Source organism: Agelaius phoeniceus, chromosome 9 (assembly GCF_051311805.1).
Source record: "Agelaius phoeniceus isolate bAgePho1 chromosome 9, bAgePho1.hap1, whole genome shotgun sequence".
NCBI lineage: Eukaryota > Metazoa > Chordata > Aves > Passeriformes > Icteridae > Agelaius > Agelaius phoeniceus.
Window position 1 is genome coordinate 33,006,416 of NC_135273.1, and position 26,553 is coordinate 33,032,968.

Consider the following 26,553-nt stretch of genomic DNA (forward strand, 5'->3'; position numbering starts at 1 on the left):
ATCTCCACGTGGGTCCGCCCGGCCCGGGGACACCGCGCACGTGGGACCGCCCCGCCGGTACCGCCACCGGCCCGGGTGCTGCGAGCTGGGAACAGCCCCCGGGACAAGGAGCTCGGAAGCGCGGAGCCGGAGCGGTGTTTTTGGAGTAAAACTTGCCAGAAAAGGCCCAGAACACGGCCCCGCACCTTGCTGCCAGGGCAGCTGGGCTCAGCATCACGGAATCAATCAGGCTGGAAAAGAGTCCGGGATCATCGAGCCCAGCCTGGGCGGGCGGTGCTGCAGCGCTCCGAACCTTCTCAGGCACTTTAAAAAGCTGCTTGGGTGAGTTTTGCTCGGAGAGATCGATGGTGCCCTGCTCTTTGCTTTCTAGGGTTTCATAAATAAACTGGTTGTTTGTTCATTCCTGCAATTCAGTTGGAATCAGAGACATTCCCAAGCATTTTTCCTTATCTCTTTAGATGAGGGTTTCAAGGCAAGGATCACCTCCTCATTAGCATAGCTAGCCTTCCATCTTTGCCCTTTCAATTGGTGGTCGCTCCCAGCTGGAAATCTTTCACAACAACAACAGAGAGCTGGCAAAGCCATAACAGGGCCAAAACCCCCCTCTAATACACATTTTTATCAGGGTGACTGCCCTAAAACCACCTCGTCCAGAAGAGGGACCTGGAGGCTGCAGCTGAGATTTCTCCCTGTACCCAGACTGTCACCTCAGCTCCCAGCCAAAGGGACAAAACCTCGGGTGTTCTGTCCCATTTTGGGGGGGTGCAGGAGACACAAACAAGGGCATGAGGTGAATGTAGTCGTTTCTTGTCCAGCTGTGGACACAGATGTGTCCACACAGCTGACAGCAGAGCAGGAAGAAGGCCAGTTTTTAGTGGAACTATCCATCAAAAAATAAGCCTTCCCTTCCTCTCATTCTGGTCGCCTTCCAACAGAAATACAACTCCTACAACTAGCAGGAAACTCTGGAATGTTATCCAAGCTGAGGCATCCAGTTAAAGCCCCATTATCCAAAGAGTCCATAACATCTAGCCAGAGATTTAACAGCAGCTTCTAGAGATTTGGCAAAACCTCACACGCTGCAGAGGCGCAGGCAGATTTCTTCAAGCGAGGTCTGCTGCTTTCTCATCCTCCTTTGCACTCTCCAGATATTTTTAGGAAGTGAGGCAGGCAGTGGGGGACACCAACAAGTCCATCAGCACGGGGCTGAAGGCTCCAGCTCGTTAGATTTGATTAATGAGGTTGCTGAGTCACATTTATATCAATCCACATTAGCTCAAAAGGCCCAGCTGATTAAAAGGTCCATCATGTACACAATAGACACGATTTTAACTTCAGAGAAAAGCCAGATTTGGGTGGTTTGAATCTAAAATTTAATGATAGAGAGGAAGGCTACTCTTTAGCTTTCTCTTTAAAGAAGTGGTTTGTCTTTCCCTAAGCTTGTCCTAAAAAAAGGATTTTTTTTTTCTTTCCAAAAAGTTCCTTGTGGCTTGACCACAAGTTTTTGATGTGAATTTGCTGGTTTCATGTATTTAAGGCAATTAACAGTTGTTTTACAAGGGCCAGCTGTTAGCAATTCTAATGCTTATTTCTGCTTATTGGGGGCAACTGGAGATGCACAAAACAGAAAGAAAAAGCAAGATTAGTAGTATAACCATTATTAGCCTGGAATTACATTTTCCAGCTGCTTTTATGGCTTGGAAAAATCTTTTACCAACTCTATACCCCAATATGAGTATTTTACAATAGAAAATTAAAGAAAAATAATATAGATTTTAGATATAACAGATTTAAGATTAGATATAATAAATTTAAGAAAAAGAATAATTTTAGCAACACAGGACCAAAGATTTACCTTGACTTTGTCCATGTAAGAGAGGATGTTCCTACTGCCTGTGTCCTTTTTGCCTGCTCCTTTGGTTTGCTCTTACTGCATCAGGAGAGTTTCTGGGATTCATTTCCTCTGGGGCCCTGCCAAAGCTGAAATTGGTAAGCTACACAAAGCTGTCAGAGACTCATTTTTGTGTCCAGGCCCTCACTCCCAGGATTGCTCCCAGCACGGGATACAATGTCTGCAAGGGACTGATATAAACAGCTTAGAGATGCAACTCACTCAGCTTGGAGCCCCAAAAATGCTTACAAAGAAACAACTCGAGTGCCAAACCAACAGCTGGCATTTGTGCTCCTTGAATTAAATGATTAAGAGAAAAGGTGACAAGCAAGCCTTTGTTTTGAAATCATCCCCCTTGCAGACATGCTGCAGAAATATCCAACAGGCCAACTGAGGTGTGAACCCTGGGGGAGGAGGCACAAGGGATCTCTCACAGATTGCTTGGCTTGCCCCAGGTCAGGCAGACTCTTATCTCATTTCTTATCTCCCTGAGGCACAGGGCTAGGTAGGCATGGTTGGGCTAATCCAGCCCGTGGGGGTTTGAGCTCACCTAACAAGGAGAGGCCAGAGCACTGCCCTGGCTTTTAGTCCTTCCTGTGACAGGGAGCACTCACCAACACCTGGCTGCTCTGGGCTCAAGCACCTGGAGAGGCTGGCCCCAGGTTCGATGGCCCAAGCATCTCCTCCAGCTGCTTCCCTCTAAAGCCAGCTCTTCTTGCAAGATCCATATCTGGGGGCACTTAGGGTCAATAAATCTGTTAGTTTGTTTTAACAGCAGGGTGGATACTTCCCTTAGAGATTATATTTCAATCCTTTATCTTATTAAGGGAAGATGTGTTTTGTCCATTAATCCAATTAAGCTCACTGGATTAATAAAGACTGGGCTTGCTCTGTTTCAGGAAGCATAAAAATAGCAGTCAAGCATAATTAAAGCTAAACTTGTAAGTAACTCTGGTAACGAGAGCACTATTTCCCTGGATATTCTGTTTATTATTTTTACAAGCTATGCTTTCAGATTACATGACGTGAATTCACAATTAGAACAGCTCAATTCATGACCAAAAAGCAACAGGCTGCCCTGAAAACATTTACTTTTTGTATGTTTATAAAATTCTCTTTGTGCTAAATATAGTCAGGTAGGCTCCAACCCAGAATAATGTTTTTAAGACTCGAGAGGAATCTGTTGGATTGCAAAGGAATGAAAGTGATTTGTCATTATTCTGACTTGCCCTGGCACAGGCTGCTCTCTGATCAGAGCTGTTAAATCCAGCTGTGGGTATTTGGATGCTGGAGCACTGAACAGCTCCAGCCTTTGGATATATCCAGTTGTTGGAATCTGAAATGCAAGGAACAGGCTCTTTGAGCCTGTAAACCAAAGCTTAAAATTAAACACAGGATTTGATCTGAGACCTTGGAAAAAACTTCCAAACTTAAGTGCTAAAAGCAAAAATGTAGATTTATAGTTTAAAACAAAAACACGTTAAGCTAAGTAAAAAAAAAGTTTAGAGTTGTAAAGTTTAAGATATAAAAAAAATTACAAAAATAAACAAAAAAAAATTTAAATACAATATTATAAGTTTATATGCCATAACATAATTAACTAAAAAAGCTTACAATAAAACACAAATGCATAAAACAAAATATTTAAAGGTTAAGTAAAAAACATCAATATCCTTATTAACAATATTTTAACAATATTTTATCCTTATTAATGATATTTTATCCTTAAAAAGTCTTATAACTAAAAATCTTGTAACCTTCTAAACCATACCATAACAACATAAACGAAACTCACCCTTCCTACCTATATAAAAAATGTAATAAACTACATCATCAAAAATAACTCCGAAGTCCCATCTCAAATTCCTTCCAAAATTCCCCACAAATAAATGATCACAAATGGTGCCCCGTGTGATTTTTGGCATCTTTTCCTATCCGAGGACGTGTGGTCCTTTACTTTAAACAACGCTCCCGTGCTGGGGATACAAAACCCAGTAGAAGCTTGGGGCGGGGAAAAAAGGAAAAGGAGAAAAGAGAGAGAAAGTAAGGAACAGGAACACGCTCCAGCCTGGCCAGAACTACAATTCCCAGCGCTCCCGGTGCGGGAAGAGCGGCTGGAGCGCACGGAGGGGTCAACCGGGCTCTGCAGCTCACCGGGGCCGGCCGGGCTCTGCCGCTGACCGGGGCCGGCCGGGCTCTGAGCTCACCGGGGCCAGCCGGGCTCTGAGCTCACCGGGGCCAGCCGGGCTCTGCCGCTCACCGGGGCCAGCCGGGCTCTGAGCTCACTGGGGCCAGCCGCGCTCTGAGCTGACCGGGGCCGGCCGGGCTCTGAGCTCACTGGGGCCAGCCGCGCTCTGAGCTGACCGGGGCCGGCCGGGCTCTGAGCTCACCGGGGCCGGCCGGGCTCTGAGCTCACCGGGGCCGGCCGGGCTCTGAGCTCACTGGGGCCAGCCGGGCTCTGAGCTCACCGGGGCCAGCCGGGCTCTGCAGCTCACCGGGGCCAGCGCTGCTTCCGCGCCCGGCGCAGTAAGTGGGGAACGCGCGGGGAAGGGCGGCCCGACCCCGTTCCAGCCTCCTGGGGTTCGCCAAAGCTCGGGAATCTCTGGGAGTTTTCATGGTCCCAGCCAAAGCCTGGCGCGGTGGTTGCTAGGGAGGAAGGGGTTAAACGCCTGTCGCGCTCAGGTCGGGGCACAAGCGCTTCCCTTTGTCCCAGCCGGGGACGTCGGTGCCGCTCGTTCCGGTGCAAAGGCGGCGCTCCGGGTTCAGCGCCGGGAAGCTGGCACGGCGGGCTGTGCGAGACGCGGGGGTGCAGAGCGACACACACAGGGCTGTCACCCCACCCAAGCCTCTGTGACACGGGCTGGGTGGCACTCACCGTCCTCACGGGTGTCGGCACCAGCGTGCCCTGCTCCCACTGCTCCCAGTGGCTTCCCCAAGGGATTGTCCCGGTCAGCTGAGACGGTGGGAAAGGGGGATATGGCAAAGTGTCCACGTGCAAATAAGAACCTGTGCTGAGGCACCTCTCGGGCTGCCATCACTGCCCTGTGCTGAAGGAAGAGCTCAGACTCCTCCTGGAACCTCTCGGGCTGCCATCACTGCCCTGTGCTGAAGGAAGAGCTCTGACACTGTCCCTGGCACCTCTCGGGCTGCCATCACTGCCCTGTGCTGAAGGAAGAGCTCTCAGACTCCTCCTGGCACCTCTCGGGCTGCCATCACTGCCCTGTGCTGAAGGAAGAGCTCTCAGACTCCTCCTGGAACCTCTCGGGCTGCCATCACTGCCCTGTGCTGAAGGAAGAGCTCTGACACTGTCCCTGGCACCTCTCGGGCTGCCATCACTGCCCTGTGCTGAAGGAAGAGCTCTGAGACTCCTCCTGGCACCTCTCGGGCTGCCATCACTGCCCTGTGCTGAAGGAAGAGCTCTCAGACTCTTCCTGGCACCTCTCGGGCTGCCATCACTGCCCTGTGCTGAAGGAAGAGCTCTCAGACTCCTCCTGGCACTGTCCGTGTGTCTGTAACAAAGCAAAGGTGACTTGCTCCGTAAAGGGTTTTGTGTTCTATGGCTGCAGAGTGCAATGTTCTCAGTGACCACCAGGGATTGTGCACCACAGTTCACTTTTGTCTCGGGTCTCTGGCTATTTCCTGACATCCTGAAGCCGAGGTCAGGCTTTCAGCCTGGGCTAAAAACGTGCTGGGATTCTTTGGCACAAAAAGCGTTCGTAGCTGGAGAGGATCCCACTCAGCTGCAACTGCTGTCCCCTGTCTAGCTCAGGGAATTCTCTTCCACAGCTGATATTTTGTCTTTCACTCTCTCCTGGCATCAGTGCCTTTCCCACAGATCCACTGTGGGCTGCAATAGGATGTGTGGTTGGATCGAGGCCATTGCAACTGTGTAGGAAACCAGCAAAAGAGCAGCCACCTTGTCTGCCTTTTCCCCAGGGACACAGGGATTTGGGAGAGGAAGGTCTAATCTAGTCTTAGAAGCAAGTTCTGTAAGAGCTGTGTACACTCAGAGGTGGAAACAAACTGAGGTATCTTTAAGTAGTCTTAAAACTGGCCTGAAATGGAGTTTGAAGTGTGACTGAAATGATCATTTTAGAAAGCAGATTCTGCAGATGCTGTGAGAGGGAGATTTACCTGGTTATTGCACCTTTTAAATCAAACTTAACCTTGCAGGGCTGCTGCATTACATTTTATGCTCTTTTTTTAGGCAGAGACACCAGCTGTAAGTGTTGGTTATGGCTGCAGTGTATCAAGCACTGCACAGGAGAGCTTCCTCCCTTGCCTGCAGGTTGCACTCCACCTATGTGAGAAAAATGAGGTAAGTTCTCATCTAAATCCTGAGTACTGGGAGGCCAGAGCTTGGCACAAGCAGCCCTACCTCACCCTGACCCGGGGGTTAATCCTTTACCAGTTCAGCCATCACACAGAAATAAATGCTTTGTGAGCTCTGTGAAGTGTAACAGCCAAGGCCTCTGGGCTCCCTTCACCACTGGTAAGAACTGCTTCTCTCAGGCTGAAGCTCTGTTAATGATTGCCTGTCCTGCCTAGAAGGCTCCTACAATACCAGGAAGACTTGAAGTGGTGCTGCTGACCTCTTTTTAAATACTGCTCCAAACAGCCTGGAAGGAGAATATGCTGACACCCTTTTTCCAATGATTTTTTTTTCCTAACCCAGCTCCAGCCAGCTGTGCCCTAAAACTTGGTTTTTACCTCTCACATCTGTGTGACAGGTACAACATAACACATGTAGCCTGATGGGAACCAGATTCAACAGCAGAAGTGCTCAGCAAAACATCATTTGGAGCCATCCAAATGCACAGAATATTCCAAGCTGGGAGGGATTGGGGTGTGTAAAGGGAAGATCAAGGTTTTCTGCAGCCTTCACAGCAGACCTTTTGGATTGAGAGACTGGGTTACTGATCTTCTTGCATCTCCAAACTTGAGGGTACTCATGTGGTAGGGAAGAACTGCAGTATTTTCTGCCACACAAACTTCACTAGAGGCTGCAGTCCACCAAAGAGTAACTCAGCTGTCAAAACTCTCCAAGCATGTGGAATACCTGAAATCTGATCTGCCCATTCAGCCCCCCTGCTCTGTGCAAAATAAAGGCCTCCAAATAAGAAATCATCTCAACACGATCTTCAATTCATCTTCCCAATCATTTTCTCACTGCAGATACTTAAATCAGTTAAAGGAAGATGACAGCCTTTGTAGACAAGCTCAGACCTCAGGAACTTTCTACCTCTTTCACAATCTCTCCCCCTTCCTGCAGAAAGTTGGGAAGAAATATTTGGTACCACAGCTCAGTGCAGCAGGTAAGAAAGAAATCAGTGCATCCAGAAAGAAACACCAGGTGGATCACACAGCTGAAATGAAACAGACACACACACATGGTATCAACCTGATCTGTTCTGAGCTGATCAGGTTTAAACATTTGGGACTGTGCCTTTTGAAGAGAGAGCTGGCAGGAAAACAAACAAGGCTTTACTGACAAACATCTTTTTGGTGTAATGTAGGAAAAGTTTTCTTTGAGAGAAAGCTATTGGCTGGTGCAGGACAAAACCAATGGACAGCTGCTTCCCAGGCATTGCAACATTGGGACCTTTAGCCTGACATGGTCTAAACTTCCTAGAGCTTAGGAGCAAAGCCAGATTTTAGGTTTCTACCTGTGTGGGATCACTTGTCTGGTCCCCTTTCACACATGGGCATTCTGCCTTGAGCCAAGATTGCCTGTGCCTTGAAGATCCAGAGAGCAAATCCAGAGATGTTTTTGCTTTCATCACAGCTTTCTCTCCCCCTTTCCCTGCTGTTCAGAGATGAGACAGGTTCTGGAGAAGCTGCAGGAGGCCGAGCAGTGGATGGAGAAGTCGGTGCTGATCGGATGTTCGGACGAGCACAGGCCGCGCTTCGCGCTGGATTTAGGTTGGGATGACTCCTCTTCCTCTCCCACCCCTGCCAGCACCAGTTTGATGCACTGGGATGGAGGAGATCCCTAATCCTTGGGAGGACCTGTCCTGCCACTCACATTTGGGAATGCTTCCCCTGATGTGGTTCACTTCCACGGGAACTCCCAGAAACTGTATATTGGAACAGCACAGAGCATAGAATTGGAATAATAGCAATAATAGCTGTAATTTATGAGATCAAATTTTCTTTTTTTCTTTTTTTTCCCTTTGAACAGGAGCCTTGGATAAATCAGTCATTGAGGCAGAACTGCAGGGATCATTTACTGACCTACGAAAGGCTCTCTTTGTCGTGGACAGGAAGGATTCTCCTTTGCTGGCTTCGGTATTGGACAGGGCTTTTTACTTTAGGGAGCTGTGATCTCTAACATCAACCCTTCTCCTCATCTCCCACATTGTTTTATGATCTAATATTGTGGAAGTACCTACTGTACACTTTCAGGAACTCAGATACAGACACACTATAAATTACAACAGTTTTCCAAAATTTGTAGTCCCAAAAGGAAGATGCAAGGGAAAGAGAAACAGAAAAATGACTTAAAAATGACTGCACTAATTTCTGCCATTTAGCTGAAATGTGCTAAATCACAGCAATCCCAGTTTGTCCTCAGCTCAACAACTATCAGGCAAACTGGGAATCACAAGCAAACTTACACATCTTCTCTGAGAGCTGCTCTTTTAAACCCTCTCCCTTACAAGCTGGTGCTCTGCAGATGCCCTGTGTTTGGAAGGCCTAAGAAAAGGCCTGTGTGTGAAAATCAGCTGTCCTGACCCATGGGGAGAAATAGCTCATGTTTCCTTTCCTGCTCTATAATCTTTGTGATGCCTGGGCTATTTTTCAAGAAGATATTCAGGGCTGGAGACTCTTTAGAATAGTCCAGCCCCCAGTATAACTCCCATTATGTCCCAATAAACAACAGCTCTTGCCCACCTCCCCCAAACACTCAAATTTAGAAGCAGCAAACATGGATTACAGAATCCACTTTTCAAAACACTGCCCGTACTTCATTCACCTTTCTGAGGCTTCCAAAGATAATCAGAGTTTATCCCCATGACTGCACACAAAGCATTATTCAGGGGGACTGCTCTGAATTATTTCTTCCCCCTAGGTGTGTATATATATATATAAAAATGAGGTTTGTGCTCCTCTGTGTTGGCAGGCCCAGTCTCTCCTGCGGTGGCACGATTCCCACCAGTACTGCAGCAAAACTGGGCAGCCCACTGAGAAGAACCCAGCTGGCAGCAAACGTGTCTGCCACGCCAGTGGAGTCACTTACTACCCTCAGGTGAGCCCTGGCAGCACAGGACAGGGACACAGGGACACAGGGACAGGAGGGGAGCACTGCTGGCTCACCCCTGGGGGGAGCAGGAAAAGGGATCTGTGCCTAGCTGGGTACTTTGTCTTTAGTGGTCAGCCAGCGACCCTCAACCAGCCAGAAAAAGCAAAAATTTGCACTCACTTGTTTTGTCTGAAGCCCTTGTTTTGCTTTGGGTGCACGTGGCAGGTGTCTCCAGTGGTCATCACCCTGGTGTCTGACGGGAGCCGCTGCCTCCTGGCCCGACAGCCCTCGTTTCCCCCGGGCATGTTCACAGCTCTGTCAGGCTTCTGTGACATGGGTGAGTGCTTCTGATCCAGCACAGTGGCCCTGGGCATGCAGGGTGTGGGGACATCTGCTGGGATAAATCACATGGGATTCCATTCTCTTCATGGAGGAAAAAGCCCCTTTTTTAGTCACACAACTTGTTTTTACACAGTTTTACAGACCTTGTGTGTGACTCCAATTGGTTAGTAGCTTTCTTGCTAATTACTTTATTGGTAATTTAAAAGTTGTTACCCTCACTCAAACCACTGATGTGTATGTGCAGGAAAAGTTGTTTGTGAGAGATAGTTTTCATTTTTCTGTCCAAAGGTGTAAAAACAGTTCATAGAAGTGCAAGTTGGTTTTTACCCAGGAATAGATTGTTATGCTAAGAAACTGCTCACACCAGAATTCCTTTCACATGGGAACTTGCAAAATACTGGCTTTGACAAGGCCAGCCAGCGACCCCAGGAGAGCAGGCTTGATTCTGTGAAGCCTTTCTTTATGATTTTTCTACCTTCCTGCAAGAGACATCAGCCATAATCTCTGTTCACAGAGGAGGATGGACACACAGTGATCTGTGTCCCCATCCCCAGATGTGTTCAAGGCCAAGCTGGGTGAGCCTTTGAGCAGGCTGCTCTAGTAGGTGTCCATGCTGATAGCAGGAGGTTGGAACTAAATGATCCTTAAAGTCCCTTTGTACCCAAACCAGTGTGTGATTCTGTGATAGCTGGGAAAAAAAAAACAACATTATATCTAAATAGATAAGTGTTTGCATGCAGACAGAATTCAAAATAGCTGTTATTACCTGAAGGGAATGGGAATTATAGGTGTCTAGCAGTTGTTCTAGTCCCTGATAGCAAGCATAGGCTTTAAACTTGCTGGGTTATAACCCCTGATCCTTTTAAAATCCATTTTGTGGCTCATGTGGCCTGGCTTAGAAGAAAAACTACAGACCTCTCATTACAGGAGGGAAAATGGATTAAAATTGAATTGTTCTGTCCACCATCTGTATGTAGATGGGGCCAAAAATGTCTCTGGTGTCTATCAGAGGTTGATGAATTTAATGGAGTGTCCCACCAGCAAGTGTTTCCAGGACGGCACAGCTGCAGCTCCTGCGGGTGGGAATGAGCGTGTCCTGCGTTTCCCTCTCCACGGTTCGCTGCCCTGGGGCCGGGCCGTCCTTGCCTAACTCCGGTCGGTTCTAGGTGAGAACGTGGAGGAGGCAGTGCGGCGAGAAGTGGCCGAAGAGGTGGGGCTGGAGGTGGAGTCGCTCCGCTACTCGGCTTCGCAGCACTGGCCCTTCCCCAGCAGCTCCTTGATGATTGCCTGCCACGCCCTGGTGGGAGCGCAGCGGGCTGAGGTGAGCGCCTCGGGCTCCCCGAGCTATTCCACGGACCGCCTCAGGCAGCAAAACCTCCTTCAGCCCACAGAATTTAGTTAGGAGAGCATCAAAGCCTCCGTAAATGCAATTTTCCATTGGCTTTTTCTGCAAGTGCAGAAGAAACTTTGAAACAATCCCATCATCTCCTGTTGCAAGGTGCTAGATTTCACTCAGGTCGCTGTATACACGAGCCCACAGCCCAGCACCCCTGGATTTTTCCCTCTGAACTTTGCAGAGGAGGTTCCTTCACATATTTGCCATAGAACACTCACATTCCACCACGTTAATTACTGTGCTCAGCCACTTTGCTTTGCCACGACAGAGCAGGGTTGGTTTGTGGCTTCCCTAAGGAAGCCAGCACAACAAAGGACTGGTGGATAGAAATATCCTTCTCTGGGCTGGCATCAGTGCCTAATTCAGGCATGGATGTAGCACTCTGGGCATTCCAGAATGGGGTCTCTGTGGAGGCAAGGTACCACTGCCCACATCCAAAGCTGATTTGAGGAACTGGTGCCCTCTGAATTCTTTCCAGATCAGTCTGGACACCCTGGAGCTGGAGGAAGCCCGTTGGTTTGGCCTGGAGGAAATTGTGGAGGGTCTCAAGAGGGAGCCCAGCTCTTCCAAGCAAGATGATGGTAGTTTTTTACCCTGGTTCCCTCCCAAACAGGCCATTGCTCACCAGCTGATCCGTGAGTGGCTTCAGCAGCAGACTGCCCAGAGAGCTTAGACATGGCTTCATCCACTCTGGGATTCCACCAGAGCTGTCAAAGCTCCACAGAAAAGCTTCCAAAGCTCCTGGAGGCAAGGGCTCTGTCACAGTGAGGACAGCACCACACTGATGGCACTCAGACACACTGACCTACAAAGGTCTCTGAGCTGATCTGACAGGCCCATGTACAGTGGATCACCTCTGAGATCCCATGGTTTGAAGTAAATGTACAATAAAATTCTTAGTTCCAAAGCATCCAACTTGTGACCAGCTGTCACTGACCCCATGGCACCAAGGTCCCATTTTCATCCATTTCTTCTGTCTTGGGTGGACATTGAATGCACTCTTTTTCCCAGAACAAAAATAAAGGGAGAGTGGCACTTTCCAGTGTCTCTGTTTATATGGATCTGGGAGAGCTGTCAGAAACCAGAAGAAAAGCTATTGCCTGTTTGCTCTCCTCTTCTTCTCTCTCTTCCCATTCAATCTTCTGTTTTCATAGAAAATACCCAACTTTTTTTTTTGGTAAATGTTAAATGGGCTTCTACATTTTCCCCATTGGTAAAACAGTTTCTTCTGTCCCAAGAAAGAGAGAACAGAGCTATCTGGTGGTGGAGAGGGGAAGAGCAAGACTGCACATAAGCATTTCAGAAGACCACAGCTAATGCAAAGGTGACAGGAATTGCTACAGCAAGAACTGCACTTAGAACAGAGAAAAATCTTGAAAGGATCAGGGCCTCTTACCCTGAGGCCAAAGTCTGAGCCTTGCCTGGAGAGCTGGTCTGATTTCACTGATGAAATGGTGCCTCCTCTCTGGAGGGAGAACAACAAGGGAACCACCTGGACAAGGAAAGCTTAGTGAAAGAGACACTTGAGGGAAAGGATGTTTGATGTGCTGCTGACTCGGGCTCACAGTCCTTTCTGCCTGCTTGCTCAGAGCTCAGATGCCAAGACTGCAAAGCCAGGTGCTTGAAGGGGACAGGGAAGTGTCCCTGACTGCCACCACTGGGATTCACTGCAGGTGAGCAGTGGTAAAAATCTGCAGTCCTGACACCTGAGCAGCAAGTAAAAACAGAAGTCTTCCACACTTCTGAGACACACTGTGTTTGCTTGGGTTACTTTTACTTCAGGAGGTTGGGAGGGGATTCCTTCAGACCATGGTGGCATGTACAAACACCCTTCCTGGTATTTTAGTTACCAGTGAGAGAAAAAGTCCTTTCAATCTACTCAAATAGGGAATTTTTTGGTAGAGCTAGAACAGCTACAAGATAATAATCACATCACATCTTTGGAAAAGCATTACATTTTAAACTGTTTTATCAAATCCTCAATGCAGACCCTTTTGACTTAGTTATGAAACAACATTGGTGGCCTCCATTCCTGATGTTAAACTAGCAGGAGTGATGATAGGCAGTACCTAGGACAGAAAAACAAGGTGAGGGACATTGTTCTCACTTGCATTTGCCTCAGAAATCTGTCTGAAGCCTGAAGAACACTCACTGCAATCAAGACAGGACATGCTCCATAAAGGCAAGTGACCTAGAAAAAGGAACAGGCAATTCCTGACAGAGGCTTCCTCACCAAAACACAGCAGGGCTTTGCCATGGAAAAGGTACCAGGCAGGCAGAAGGGCACAGGGCAACAACATATTTCTCTCAAGAATGCATCCCTTAATTGAATCCTCTTTGGAAACACTTGGCTTGTATAAATCACTGAGAGCCCTCTGCTTTTAGGGATTTACAGCAAGAGCCAGCACTGAAAAGCTGCCAGCTGGGGCATTACAGCCCAAGTGCTCATAGGTATTACCAGTCAGCAGGATACAGAATGATAGCACTCATCTGATGAATCAGATGTAACTCTTTGGCTAGCAGGTTGAGCATGGCATGTCACCTACCTCCCAAAAATAGCAGGGCATAAAACTCATGTTGCTACCTCCCAAAAATAGCAGGGCATAAAAACTCATGTTGATCTGTAACAGGTGCCAGCAAAGGATTGAAGTAAGCAAACCTCATGACACAACTTGTTTGATCTCTGACTGCCCATGATGCCTTGAGAAGGCAGACCTAGAACAGAGGCCAGACAGAGTTAAAGAATAAAGTAGGGATTTATTAAAAGGATCTGCACCTTGGGCAGCATGAGAGCCCAGCCAGGGCTGCACCCAGGATGAACCAAAATGGGCACAAAATGGACACGGGGTCTCTCACTTTGATCAGTTCTGCTCCATTTGCATATTGGAGTTCATTGTGCAATTACAGCTTTAGGTTATGCAGTCCCATCCTCCTTGTTTTTCTCTTTTCAATTCATCCTGGTTTATGCTCTTGGGCCTGAAATTTAGATAATTTGTCCTTGGTCCCAAGCTAGAGAAGGAATTGCTTTGTGAAGCTCAGAACTACACACCAAAGCAGTACAGAATCTGAAAAATATAAAAGCTAAAACTTATGGCATGACTCAGAAAAATCTTATCTGGAAACAGTGTGGGTAGAAAATTCACTCACCACATGCTCTCCCATCACCTGGGCTGCTCTGCTGCTGTGTGGAAAGGCCACGCTTTGCTATCCATCATTGTGGATGGCACAAGATCTGACTTCAGTATTACAGTTCTTACATGAAAAAATTGTTTTACCTTTAAACAAGCTCCAAGACACTGTGGACACACACTGAGCCTGATGTTTGGCCTGAGAGGACATAAGCACTCCATGGAACACCCTGACAACCTCACCTTGTAGAAGTCATTTGTCAGCAAACCTTTTTGAGGGGACCATAAGCAGCTCACCTCTGGCAGCTGCAGCAGACAGGTTGTCAGAACAACTTGTAAATGCACAGGTACAATCCCTGTGTTCAGTCTCAGGCACTGCTTGAACAAACTCATCTGCCCCAGCCTTCAGCTCCCATCTAAATCTTGCTCACTTTTCAACCTAGCAGCAGATGGAAAGCTGATATAACATCCACTGGTCCTTGTGCTCAGCTGTAGGTAGAATCCTTTAGGTGGTGCTCTTCAGTGTTTTTACCCATGGAAATACTGCAGAGGGACGCAGAAGATTTACTAGCATGTTAAAAAGAAGCTGAAAACCCACAAAGGATGACATTTGGGATAGGGACACAAGCAAATTCACACATCATATGACATGTGATGACATGACAGTTAAATATGGCTGCTGTGAGTATGCAGCATGGAGGACAGCTAGATTAAACTAGAATAGATTCCAAAACTATTTGGCCTTATAGCTGCAGCTAAGGTTAATAACCCTCACCAATTAAAAAAAAAAGGAAATCTGCTCTGAACTAATTTGGATCACCATCCCTGCAGCCATTGTGTATCGTGACTCCTTTTCCCACCAAACTACAAAGGCTTTCCTGGAAATCTGTCATGTTCTGCTTCCTACCTGTAACAGTGCTCAAGTGACCTGTGTGATCTCTCTGAATGAACTGAGCTTTACCTTCACAACAGCTCTGCTCTTCACTTCCCAGCCTCGTGCCCTTGGGAATTTCCATCTGGGAGCGTTGGCCTGCTGAGGGAGAGGCTCTGTTCCAAACATCCCCACTTTGCAGCAGTACCCCATGATGGGATGTTCTCCTGCCTGGACTAATCCTTTGCTCCTCAGCTCCAGCTGGAGCCCAGAAACCTGGCAGTTGTTAAGGAGCCTTTGCCATGGCATGGCCCCACCCAGCTGATTCCCAGCCTGGCAGCACAGTGGGCACCCATTCCCAGCCCTGGCTGTTGTTTCCATCCCGCTGCAAGGAGCGCAGTTGTTCCTGAGTGTTCCTGCATCAATCCAGGCCCAGGTGTCTGTGGGGTTTGCAGGGGCTCTCTTGGGGGTACCTGGGGGTGTCTGTGGGACTGGGGAGGGGGCCTGAGCTGTGGGGGGGTCTCTGGGATTCCTGCTCTTTGTCCCTCGTATTTCCCATCCTTTTTCCTCTCATGTTTTGCACCCTTTTCTCCTCACCTTTCTAGAGTTTTCCTGCTTCCTAAATGCCATCTTTTCACTGTTATGCCATCTCCATTTTTCACTCTTTCCCCCCTTTTTTCTGCCTTTTCCCCAATTTTTTGGCCCTTTTTTTCTCCTGCCCTTTTTTGCTGTGTGTTTTTGCTACCTTCATTTCCCACTCTTTTTCCCCCGCCTTTTTTCCCCACTCTTTTTTGCTGCCATTTCCCCACACACACTTTATTTCTGCCATTTCTGTCACCCTCTATTCTCCACCCTTTTTTTTTTTGCTGTTCTTTTTGTTGCCTTTTTTTAGCCCTTTTTTTTGCCCCTTAATATAAATCCCTCAAATGATGGAATCAGTGGGGGTTTCTACCAATTTAAACTGTAAAAGCTAAGGGACAATAAAGATTCCTTGTCAATGTAAACTGAAAGATGATGAAAATTGAAGGTTTGCTCTCATTTCAAACTGATAAAATCCCATCACAAAGGGTGTTCCCTGAACTATTTCAGCAAGAAAATGGGGATTCCCCATCCATTTGCAGCCCTGAAACAATGGCCAAGGCAGGGGTTATTTCCATTGATACCCTCAACATTGCAGGTGAATGGGGATTCCCCCAGTTGAAACACAGACAATAAGGGAAAATTAACCAGTTAAACAACTCCAGAACACACTCTGACAGAAATCCATTGAAAGGGAACCCCACACCACTTGTGTGGTTCCCTAATTAATTCCATCAGGCTTCCTTCACTAAAAACACTCTCAGAATTAAAAGTGGAGATGCCTGGTGTGTTACCTCAAAGCATGGAAGAGGCAGCATGGAAATGCTTCTTCTTCCATGGCAAACTCTCCTGGGAGCACTCCCAGAGCCTTGCAGGGCTCCACTGTGAAGCTGCTGAACAAATGGAAATGGTTGGGATGAGCACAGCCCCAGAGAAATCCCAGCCCCACTGATGGAAAAGTCAGATTATCCAGCAGCAGCATCAGCTGGAGTGTTTGCAAAAGAGCAGCTTTGTTCTGAACCTCAGCTTAGGAGCTCTCCTCATGCACTAAGGGAGTCCTTCCATCTATTTGGACATTTTCTATAGCACAGGACACACAGCAGTTAAATGTGACCATGTTCTTCAACTCAATCATTCTTTTAAAGTATCTAAACTTGATCTAGCTACTCATCAGTGGAGAATTTTATGTATTTTCAGTGTAAATTACCTTCCCTACTCAAACACCAACCCCTCCCAAGGTTCAAGTACCTCTGTTTTCCACCACTAACTGCTCATTATCCTTGTCTCAATTAAAAAACCTCTGTTAACCCCATTTTTCCACCACACATTTCTCTGAGTCTCTCACCTCTCAGCAGTCCAAATTCCTTGAAATTCAGCAGAACCTTCTTCACACTTGCCAGCTCTTGCTGTCCATCTCTAATCCCTGTCCAACCTGCCAGTGCTCTCCCTGAACTGCTGCCAAAGTAAATTACACAACATCAGTGGAGGACAACTCATTAATTGCTGAATGAAAAGGAAATAAAGAGAAATTAAGAAGCTGATTTGGACCCAGCAGGACTGAACTGTTGGTGTCTGTGTATCAAGAATTTCTATGTATTTTATTTCAAATTTATCTTGTTGAAACTAAAGTTGTCATATTTAAAATAGATTTTTCATTCCACACGAAACCAACATGCTGCATGCCTTCCAACCACATTTTCACTGAAAAAAAACCCCCAAAACTGTTCAGCCTGGGCTCACATAAAATTACTGCTGGCATGATACCAACATTCAGCAATAATGGAATTCATTCAGAAAATGAACAATTACAAAAATACTTTCACTCCAAGAACTGATACTGCACTGAGGAAGTTATAAACACCTTCCAAAAATTCAGTAATCAAGTTGTATTTTGGTTTTTATTGAAATAAAATTTAAAAATACTTTGGCCAATATTTACACATTTGATCCAATCACTCTTCCTGCAATGTGGTATTTCCCCACCTCCCCCAAAGGCAGCAGCATTTTCAGAAGAAGAACTTCTCCCCAGATTTTGAACCCACTCAGCAATGGGTAAAAGGACATTTTAGAAATGTGGCAAATTGGATCACTGAATAGAAAAATGGAAGAGAGGTTTTGTAATGAAAGAAAACCTCATTTGAGTCATGCATTCAACATCGTGTTTCAGTTTCTGAAAATGTGTCATCACTAAGAAAACCTCATTTCCATCCAAGACAGTGTGCAAACAGAAGCTTTTGCATGTAAATTCCCCCTGCTGAAGTGACACATAATGAACAGAATGCTCTAAATTAAAACCTTTGGCCTCTTCTTCCACATCCTGCTGTGTGTCTGTGCTTCACCTCCCCAGCAGCCACATCTTGTCCAAAGCCTCTCCTGCCTTGCTCAGCTGCCAGTGAGCTCTGTGCTCTCAGGTAAATTCAGCCCCAGGCTCTGTAAAATGTTCGAGGTGGGTCCTGCCAGGCCAGCCTGGGCACTGTAGGACTCGAGCAGGTTTGCCACCAGGTTCATGTCCACATCCAGGGCTGCCAGCTCAGCAGCCTCAGCTCCACAACCAGGGCCAGCACTCTCACATGGGGCTGCTCCAACAGAACTTGCCTGCAGAGAGTACCAAGAGAAAGCTTTATCAAATTGCAGATTTCAGGGGAAAAAAAGGGTAAATCACAGGAGAAAAGAAACAACAATTGTGCAGCCAACAAAGTCCAGTACACTCCTGAGTCCTGACAGGCAGGAATTCAGACACCAAATGCTCATGCCAGCTGAAAATCACCACTGTCCATTACCCAGACTAGGTTCCAAGAGAAGGACACAAAGTGTTGCTGAGTCCTGGCTCAGCTTCCTCTGGGAGAAAACTACTACAGGAACTCAAAGTGAAGCTGCAGCTGCTTGCCTACTACTAAAAACAGGGAAATGGAACTAAGCCTTGGAAAAGATGGGCAAATTCCAAGCTTAGGTAAGCTTTAGTTCATAAAAAACGTACGATGGTGCAGGTCCAGCACACTTGGCCTGCACATGGGAAGGTTCCAATCCCATTGCTCAGAATGGCCACTTGCAGCACATTCCCTGCTTGCACATTTCTGCTGCAGATCAGAGCTCAAGGCACACTCACCCCTCTCTTGTGGCTGCTGAAGCTTTTCCCAACGTTGGTCTGTGCCAGCTCACGGTCCATGTCCCTCATGTACGCCTTGAGACTGCCCACGAGCTCCTCAGGAGACACCTTCTGCTCCTGCCTTTCATTCCCAGCATCCAGCTCTTCATCATCCTCATCTGAGAAACCCAACTCCTCCTCCTCCTCCTCATCCAGATCATCAGAATCCAGCTCCTCCGAGTCTGCCCCTGGACATGATTTTGGGTCAGTACAAGAGCAAAGAACTTGCTCTTGTAATCAGTGCTGGGATTTGTTTCAAATAAAGAAGCAATCTCACCTAAAATTCTCTCCAGGGCTTTTGTAAAAGAATCCACATCAAAGGTAACGTGGGACTCATCAGATGACCTGAAATATAAAAGGATTTTTAAGGAAATGAAGCTTCTATGCCTGCCTAAGCCTGACACAGGCACAAGCCATATTGATTTCTCTCAAGCCAGGACTGAAGTTGGACATTTGAATTTAAAAGTCCTCAGAAGTTTGAAGCCTGTATGCATTAGACATCAAACAGTGAGTGGAAGAACTCTTGGCATAAAGGAGAAAAATTGTGAAGACCACAAAATCCAACTGAGGGACAGAGAGCAGCTCAGCTTGCAGCACTTGAAGCTGCACCAGTGCCAGAGTGGCACCAAGCTGATTTAAAGCAAGTACATGTTCAGTGCTCTGGCTTTGCTTCAGGCCCTGCTCAGCACAGCACCTTCAAACTCTGATTCTCTGCATCACAGAAGCAGCCACAGGGCTGCAGCAGAGTGCAACATTCCACACCAGACCCAAACTGCAAGTGCCACTACCATGGCAGTTCTGCTCCTTCGTGCGTGGAGACTTTGGACACAAAAGCCTTCATGCTCTCAGCAACTGCTCCCAAGTCATAGCTTTGCTCTTCCTCATTTGTGGAAGGAAGGGACTCATTTCTTGTCTCCTTCAGCATCTGATCCAGAGCACCTGGTGTAATATCCAGCCAGCTGTCATCTGAAAGAACACAGCACAGATCTGTGACTCTGCACAAGCTGCTGGCCCACAGGCCCAACCCAGCTGACTGACAGGACTGCAGCCATCCTGCAGCTCAGTGCTGCACTTCAGCTTTTGTGCTGGTCCTGGGTCACACACAGCAAAGGCAGAGAGAAGCTGAGAGGAACTGAGTGGAGATTTCTTGTCACTACTTAAAAACTCTGCTTTGCAGAGCCCAAGCTAAGAGAGACCATTCCAGTCACTGAGAAGCCTTTGGCCACTAAGGGGAGGAAGAAAGGCTTACTCTGAACTGGGAGAGCCAATCCAGTGTTTAGTCTCAAGGAAGGCTGGATTTGCTCTCCCTTCCCAGCTGTCAGCATTGCCCCTCTCCCCCCACAAATAATCATCTGTAATAGGAATAATCCCCCCAGCCAGCTCACCATCCTCTGCAGGAAGACAAGCTGCTGCTCTCTCAAATTCCTTCAGATCAATGGGTGTTGTCTGTAGCAGTGTCAGGATTTCATCACCTGGGCTCACTTCATCACAGCTAGAAGAAAAGAAATCAATTTACTGAAATGGATTCAATGGGATCACATGCTCTGCACTTAGGTTATCACTTGAATTACTCATTTCTCCTTCTGTGCAAACACATCCAAAAGGGAAATTAATCTGGGCAAGTACCAGAGCACTACCCAGAGCATTGGCCAAAACAGGACACAGTCAGTCCCTGCAACTCCCAGCTGATGGCTCCAAAGCCCATTGGTCATGGCTCTTTTCCTTTACTTTTAATTTGCCTTGGCAAATATTAAGATTACCAGATCCCAAACAGCACAGACTGGAAACTCAAAAAACTAACAGTCAAGATATTATGGGCTGGCAAAGCCTCAGATATTTCTGTAGTGGTTTAGTTTTTGGATTTGATCTTCCAGAGAAATCCACGGCCAGACCCTTGAGCAAAGGAGACAGATGACCCTGTGTTCATTATTCACTGGCACTGCCTTTCAATGAAACTTTAAAGGGTTCAGGTGTTTGTAACAAGGATTTCAAAGGTCACTTACAGGATTTGTAGGGTCTATGACACTCATGAATTTCAAGCAGCTCTCACCTTTCTGGCACTGCAACACATTGCTGGAAGTGATCTTCTGCCATGTGCAACAGTTCCAGGTACTTGGCTGATCCTTCCATTTCTCCCTATGGAATGCAAGTCACAGGCATGAACCCAAACAATTCTCCCTCCCCTTCCTCTTCACAGCCAGGCTTCCTCAGGATGGCTGTTGGTCACACAGAAATGCTGAGAGAACCAAAACAACTAAGACCTCTTGGCCATGTACACTTGGAACTCAATACAGCAAAGGGCCATTCCTGTATTTCAAGTATATTTAATATAGGATATTAACCTAAGAGTCTCAAGAAAGTTGTCCAATTTTATTACCTTCAAGTAAGTACTCAATTTATGTCCCATTTATTAACTTCAGAGAAGTAGTCAAAGGCATCTTTTAAAAAAACCCCACAGAACCTCACCAACACCCCCAGAACTCAGAGAAACCGCACACACATAAAAATTACACTTGCATGGGCCCAGATAGGTCATTGGTGTTATGTATGGATCTTGCAGAATATTGAATTCTAGAGGGGTGGAAATGAAATGCAAACCTGTGAAATCAGTTGCACCTCACACAATCACATATGGTGGTTTTCCTCACTCAAGTGTAGTTCTCCCCTTGCTTTAGATGAATGAATCAATCCCCACATCTTGCTTTTTCCTTTTCAATTTCCAAAATAAATTACTTTCAAAGGGGAACAAACTGCACACGTCCCCTTTAAAGACATTCATTCATTTCACACAGAGATAAGCATTCAAGCTCTGGCCCCACTGCAACTCCTCACACAAGTTCAAGGGTTAAAATGTATTTTCCCAGGAATGTTTAAAGGCCACAGACACTGAAATAATCACAGACCTTGAAATAATCCTTCTCCTTCAAGCTCCTCAGGAATCTCTCCCACAGAAGACCGCTTAACACGTTTCTCTTGGCATCAGGAGCCACTTTACTGCTCTTGGAGCACAACATTTCAAAGCCATGAGCCTGCAGATAAAAGATGCAACAACAAGAGGTTCTCAAGGTGTGACAGACTTTGCTCACATTTTCCTGCACAAGCAGGCAACGTCCAGACAAGGACCCATTCCCTGGACATGCATGAAGCAAGTCCAAAATGCAGCAGAAATCATTACCAGCTTCATGCCCAGCTCGTAGGCTCTGTACTGAGGATGAGATGGGGCGGGCAGGGTGTACCCACTGCGTCTGTCAGGAACAAACTGCTGCTGCACCAGCTGTGCATACAGACACCGAGTGAAAGTCACCTGAAACAGGCAGAGCAGAAACAAACACTCCCTGCAGCGGGACTCTGCTGGGGACAGCCATCCAACTCCCTCCAGGCTCACCAGAGTGGCTTTGAAGGCACCCCTAGTACAGGCAGTACCTGAGACTGCATTCTAAATATATCCTAGACAGATTTTTCTGAGAAATTGCTTTGCAGACTTTACAAAGTTTGTCCCAAATTGAAATACCCAAGTAAGTACGAACTTTTGTCAGTCTAAATACATAAGGAAAAATCCTCAGTATTTTGTATGCACATTTACTAGGTGTATTTTCAATTAAAATGAAACTTGATTAGAAGATTTTGTCAACAGTTTCCAAGTCCACAATTTGACTCTAAAGCTTATTTTCAGGAGTCCTGTGGTACAACTCTGTAACAAAGTGAATCAGATACAACAGTGCTTGGACAGTGCTCACAAAACACTTCATAAAAGCTTTTCCAGAGCCCTGAGAGCACAGCTGAGAAGGTGAAAAGCCTGGGAGTGAACCACTGGTGAGGGGCAACTCCTCCCGTTGGCTGGCAGGGCTGTCAAACTGCTCTGATCACACAAGGAGATCGATTTACTCAGCAGGTGCTTCAGCAGAGGAACTGTTATCACAACCTCTGGTTTCAGAAACAATTCTCTCATGAGCAGCCCCCTGAAAGTCCAGCCACATCGATCCAGAGCAGTTATTAATGGAATGACCTGGAAATTCATCCCTCTAACTCGTATTTTTCAGTTGAGTCTCTGTGTTTCTATACTGGCCGCAGAACCCTTGTCATTTAAGGGAATGAAGTGACCAGGCTTGAGGAGAGCACTCACCGCGGCCATCGCAGGCTTTAGAGGAGCACACAGCCCGGCCAGCAGGGGCTCTGAGAGCACTTACCAGGGCCATCACTCGCTGCTCGGCAGGGAAGGTTCTGAAAGGGCGCCGGCAGGCCGCCAGATCGCCCGGCTCCCGCAGGTAGAAGGCCTGGACAGCCGCAGCCACCAGGGACGGGCGCAGCCTCAGCACGGCCGCGATCCCGGCCGGGAGGAAGCAGCGGGCTCGGTGCAGCGAGGCCTGGATCTTCTCGGGATACCTGAACGGCAACAGAGCGAAGGGAGGGCACTGCGAGTTAACCACTCCTTCTTTAGCACGAGGCCCCTTTCCCTTCAGTATTTACTGGGATCGTGGGTCAGAAGATTATTCTGGAGCTAAAACTTGGCCAATCTAATGCCTACAATGGCTGTTTCTATCATACATACTTATATAAATGTACATGGCTCATAAAATTCAATCCCCCATGTGGGTAAGATGAGTCCCTGTGGACTTAACCAACAGACCCAGCTATCCAGTATTCTTTGCCATATTTGCTGTCAGATCCTTGCAAAAACCAAAGCACAGGGCTGAGCACAGCTGTGACAAGCTGAAGCCCTGACAATTCTGCTGGTTCTACATTTTAGATCAAATCCTCTTTTTCCTCGTGCAAAGGGCTCCAAAAAGATGACAGAACTTTCAGATCTTTCAGTCTAAGGAGGATGTGAAGGAAGAGTAACTTTTGTCATTGTCAGGGCTGGAATTACAGCAGTGAAGCAGTTTGAGATCCCCAGACCACAGCCTACAGGACACTGATCCCCCTCTTTCCAAGAAAAACCTCCAGCTGCTGGTTTCTGAAAAGGAACCAACTTGATCCCATCTGCTGGGGAAACGTTTAAAGCCCAGGGACACAGAACCAAAGCCCAGAGCTGCAGAGGACCCAAATGCAGCCCCACGTACCCATGGATGCGTTTATTCAGCGCGGCTCTGATGGGCTCTGCAGCCAGGAGCTCCTCGGGGCGCGTGGATAACAGAGCCAGCGCCTGGGGCACCGTGGGACAGGGAGCAGAGAGGGCCCAGCCCTGCTCCCCAGGCTCCCCCGGAGGAATGATGTGCAGCTCTCCTTTGTAAAAGAACACCTGGCAGGCAGGAAGGCTCTCATCACACAGGGCAAGAGCACTCACACACACACACACAGCCATGGAACATTTCATTTCGTATCCAAATGCATCGGGTTGAACACTGACAGTATAAAGGACAAATAGAGAACCAATGCAGGAAGCAGCACAGCTTTTCTAAAAAGCTTATTTGAGATGCCAGAGACCACGACCCAACCAGGAAAAATCCCTATTTTAACTGCAACAAATATCATCAAATATATCTTGTTTCCTTAACAACAATAATTGTTACACGTTTCTCTTCAACTAGAGAAGTGCTTCAGGAGAACCAGGATAGCCTGACTGCTTCAGAGCACCACAGGCATTAAAAAGCAGCAGCATTTCAGCTGCCACATGCGACCTCTGCTGGTTCCTGATCCTAAGAAAAGCCCTGAATGCAACGTTCTCAACTCCCTCACTCTGTCCCCTCAAACAAAAGGAAAGTATGAGCCTGACACTCCAGGTACACACTTGCAATCCTTTTGGGTGTTGTGTCCCAGCCCTTTTAACAATCTTGGAGTAGGGGAAAAATAATTGAACAATTTTTTTGCTAATGACCAAATTAATGATCTCCATTTTAATCCACTGCCATTAGCAACCATCCATATCCAGGTGCAGGTGTCTGCTCATTATTTCACCTGGACCAGACAAAGCCGTGTCCTTACAGAGACGGCAACACTCCAGCCCTGAGCATTCCCTACTCTGAGGGCAGCAAATCCTCTGCCCTAACACTCCACAACATGGTAGAAATAAAAAAATCCAAGTAGTTCTAGCAGAGCTGGAAAGTTCAGGTGGATTCAGGAGTGCTCCTGAAGGGAGCAACAGTCAGGGACAGACAGCACTCTGGATTTTCAGAGGCAACCACACCACTTGGCTAGAAGTACAAGAGAAAGCTCCAGCTGCTACATGAAAGGCCACTGGGTCCCCCTTGCCAACTGTACACAACCTCTACTCACCCTGTTTTCACTGTTCTCAGGATTCAGCCACTTGGGCAGAAAATCAGCTGCTTCTATCAAGAGAAACTCTCCATCGTTGTCATCAATACTGGCCAAGGAGAAATTAGAAATTTAGCAGGAAAAGCCTTGCAGAGCACAACAACACACTTCTGAATCCACGTCTGCTAGGATTTTCAAAAAATATTCATAAACCCATAGAAAGGCTTAGGTTAGAAGGGACCTTAGAGATCAGTACCTGGTTCCAACACCCTGGCCACAGCCAGGCACACTTTCCACTAGCCCAGGCTGCTCCAAGCCCCATCCAACCTGCCCTTGGACACTTCCAAGGTGTATGGGATGGGGAAACACCTCCAAGGCTGGGCAATGGTAAGACAGCACCTTCAGAGCACAGGCACTGCCCCTTTTGGCAGCCCTCGCACAAAAGCAGCTCAGCAGCACCCGCCTTACCTGGCTGCCAGCCCCGGGAACTCCCTGGCGATCTCCCGGAGCAGGTACACAATGAACCACTCATCCTCCACGTTATCCCCGAACACCGTGGTGCCGCCCAAGTGCGCCGGGATCTCGCCTGCACGGCGCAGAGAGAGGAGAGGCGGCTCAGCAACGCCATGCCAGGAACAGATTGTCCACACAGGCTGCGGAGTCTCCCTCACTGCGGATATCCCAGACCCTGCTGGCAGAATCTTGTGTCCTGTGCTCGGCCATGGCCCTGCTGCTGCAGGGAGGGGCCACCAGATGCCTCACTGGGTTACCCCGTGCTGTGACACCGAGAGGCTGGGAAGCCGCCGGGTCCCCCTCACACGCTCCCGGTTCGAGCCCGCCGGGTCCCCCTCACACGCTGTCGGTTCCCGGCCGCCGGATCCCCCTCACACTTTCCCGGTTCCCCCTCAGACGCTCCTGGTTTCCGGCCGCCGGGTTCCCCTCACACCACGCCCCCCCCAATTCCCCTTCAGAAGCCCTCAATTCCCGGCCACCGGGACATCCTCACACGGCCCAGCTCCCCTTCACGCGCTGCCAGTTCCCTGCCGCCGGATTACCCTCAAAAGATCACGGTTCCCGGCCGCCAGGTGTCCCTCACACTCTCCCGATCCCCCCTCACAAGCTCCCGGTTCCCGGCCGCCGGATCCCCTTCAAACGATCCCCCCCCCCCACTTCCCTCTCAGACGCTTCTCGAGTCCGGCGGCAGGGTCGTCCTCACACTCTCCCGGTTCCCCCTCAAACGCTCCTGGTTCCCCCTCACATGCTCTCGGGTTCCCCTCACACCCCCCGGTCCTCCCCCCTCACACGCCCTCGGGTCCCGGCCGCCGGTCCCCCCTCACACGCTCCCGGTTCCCGGCCGCCGTGTCCCCCTCCCAGTCCCCCCGCTCCGGCCGCTCCTCCCGCCGTGCCTCCCGGCCCGCTCCCGGCTCACCGCGGCCCGGCACGTAGCGCAGGCGGAACGGCTGCCGCTGCCACACGGAGGCGGCCAGGAGCGGGGCGAAGCGCACCAGGGCCAGCTCAGCGCCGGCCCCCGCAGCGCCTCCATCGCGCCGAGGCCCAAAGCGCTCCTCCCCCGTCCAAAACTCAGCAACCCTCAACCCTGACAGAAATCCACCTCGACATAAATGAGTCTTAACAAAATTCAATAGAGGAATAAAACATAACATTATTCAGATCTGACTTTGCTTAATTCTTCCAACACTAAAATAATATTGAAATAAAACATAACCGAACTAACAATCAAGATCCTTAAAAGTTCTGGGTACTAC

The 26,553-nt window shown here is 48.0% G+C and overlaps 2 protein-coding genes across 10 annotated transcripts; one reads left to right on the forward strand and one right to left on the reverse strand.

Moving 5' to 3' along the window:
- The first annotated feature begins 3 nt into the window (after window positions 1–3).
- Window positions 4–15,339, forward strand: NUDT13 (nudix hydrolase 13). 6 transcript variants are annotated; one of them, XM_077183474.1, is made up of 10 exons: window positions 4,212–4,253; window positions 4,385–4,417; window positions 6,099–6,209; window positions 7,067–7,206; window positions 7,706–7,813; window positions 8,073–8,179; window positions 9,015–9,140; window positions 9,360–9,471; window positions 10,643–10,797; window positions 11,351–11,782. In XM_077183474.1, the coding sequence occupies exons 3-10, from the start codon at window positions 6,127–6,129 to the stop codon at window positions 11,543–11,545; spliced, it is 1,026 nt and encodes a 341-aa protein (XP_077039589.1). In that variant the 5' UTR covers window positions 4,212–4,253; window positions 4,385–4,417; window positions 6,099–6,126; the 3' UTR covers window positions 11,546–11,782. The 6 variants fall into 6 exon arrangements, with proteins under 6 accessions (XP_054493355.2, XP_077039589.1, XP_077039591.1 ...); XM_054637380.2 differs by lacking the exons at window positions 4,212–4,253; window positions 4,385–4,417 and adding an exon at window positions 4–321; XM_077183476.1 differs by lacking the exons at window positions 4,212–4,253; window positions 11,351–11,782 and adding an exon at window positions 14,993–15,339 and having other exon boundaries at window positions 4,268–4,417.
- Window positions 9,409–26,468, reverse strand: LOC129123151 (protein ecdysoneless homolog). 4 transcript variants are annotated; one of them, XR_013183510.1, is made up of 15 exons: window positions 26,217–26,468; window positions 25,256–25,373; window positions 24,809–24,896; window positions 23,656–23,834; window positions 22,783–22,978; window positions 21,771–21,899; window positions 21,499–21,624; window positions 20,646–20,731; window positions 19,981–20,087; window positions 19,384–19,561; window positions 18,873–18,940; window positions 18,557–18,783; window positions 17,746–18,045; window positions 16,796–16,905; window positions 9,409–9,525 (listed from the first exon to the last, which is right to left on the reverse strand). XR_013183510.1 is itself a non-coding variant. In XM_077183467.1 (13 exons), the coding sequence occupies exons 1-13, from the start codon at window positions 26,449–26,451 to the stop codon at window positions 17,833–17,835; spliced, it is 1,950 nt and encodes a 649-aa protein (XP_077039582.1). In that variant the 5' UTR covers window positions 26,452–26,468; the 3' UTR covers window positions 17,330–17,832. The 4 variants fall into 4 exon arrangements, 1 of the variants encoding a protein (XP_077039582.1); XR_013183511.1 differs by lacking the exon at window positions 9,409–9,525 and having other exon boundaries at window positions 16,701–16,902; XR_013183509.1 differs by lacking the exon at window positions 9,409–9,525 and having other exon boundaries at window positions 16,701–16,905.
- Between the last annotated feature and the right edge of the window lie 85 nt (window positions 26,469–26,553).

Coding starts and splice junctions, on each gene's coding strand:
- LOC129123151 (XM_077183467.1), bottom strand. CDS start 26,451: ATGTTATGTTTTATTCCTCTATTGAATTTTGTTAAGACTCATTTATGT. Junction 23,835..24,808: donor CTGAGAACAGTGAAAACAGG/GTGAGTAGAGGT, acceptor CCTGCCTGCCAG/GTGTTCTTTTACAAAGGAGA. Junction 22,979..23,655: donor CTGAATAAACGCATCCATGG/GTACGTGGGGCT, acceptor GTTGCCGTTCAG/GTATCCCGAGAAGATCCAGG.
- NUDT13 (XM_054637380.2), top strand. CDS start 6,127: ATGGCTGCAGTGTATCAAGCACTGCACAGGAGAGCTTCCTCCCTTGCC. Junction 6,210..7,066: donor ACCTATGTGAGAAAAATGAG/GTAAGTTCTCAT, acceptor TTCTCACTGCAG/ATACTTAAATCAGTTAAAGG. Junction 10,798..11,350: donor TGGGAGCGCAGCGGGCTGAG/GTGAGCGCCTCG, acceptor AATTCTTTCCAG/ATCAGTCTGGACACCCTGGA.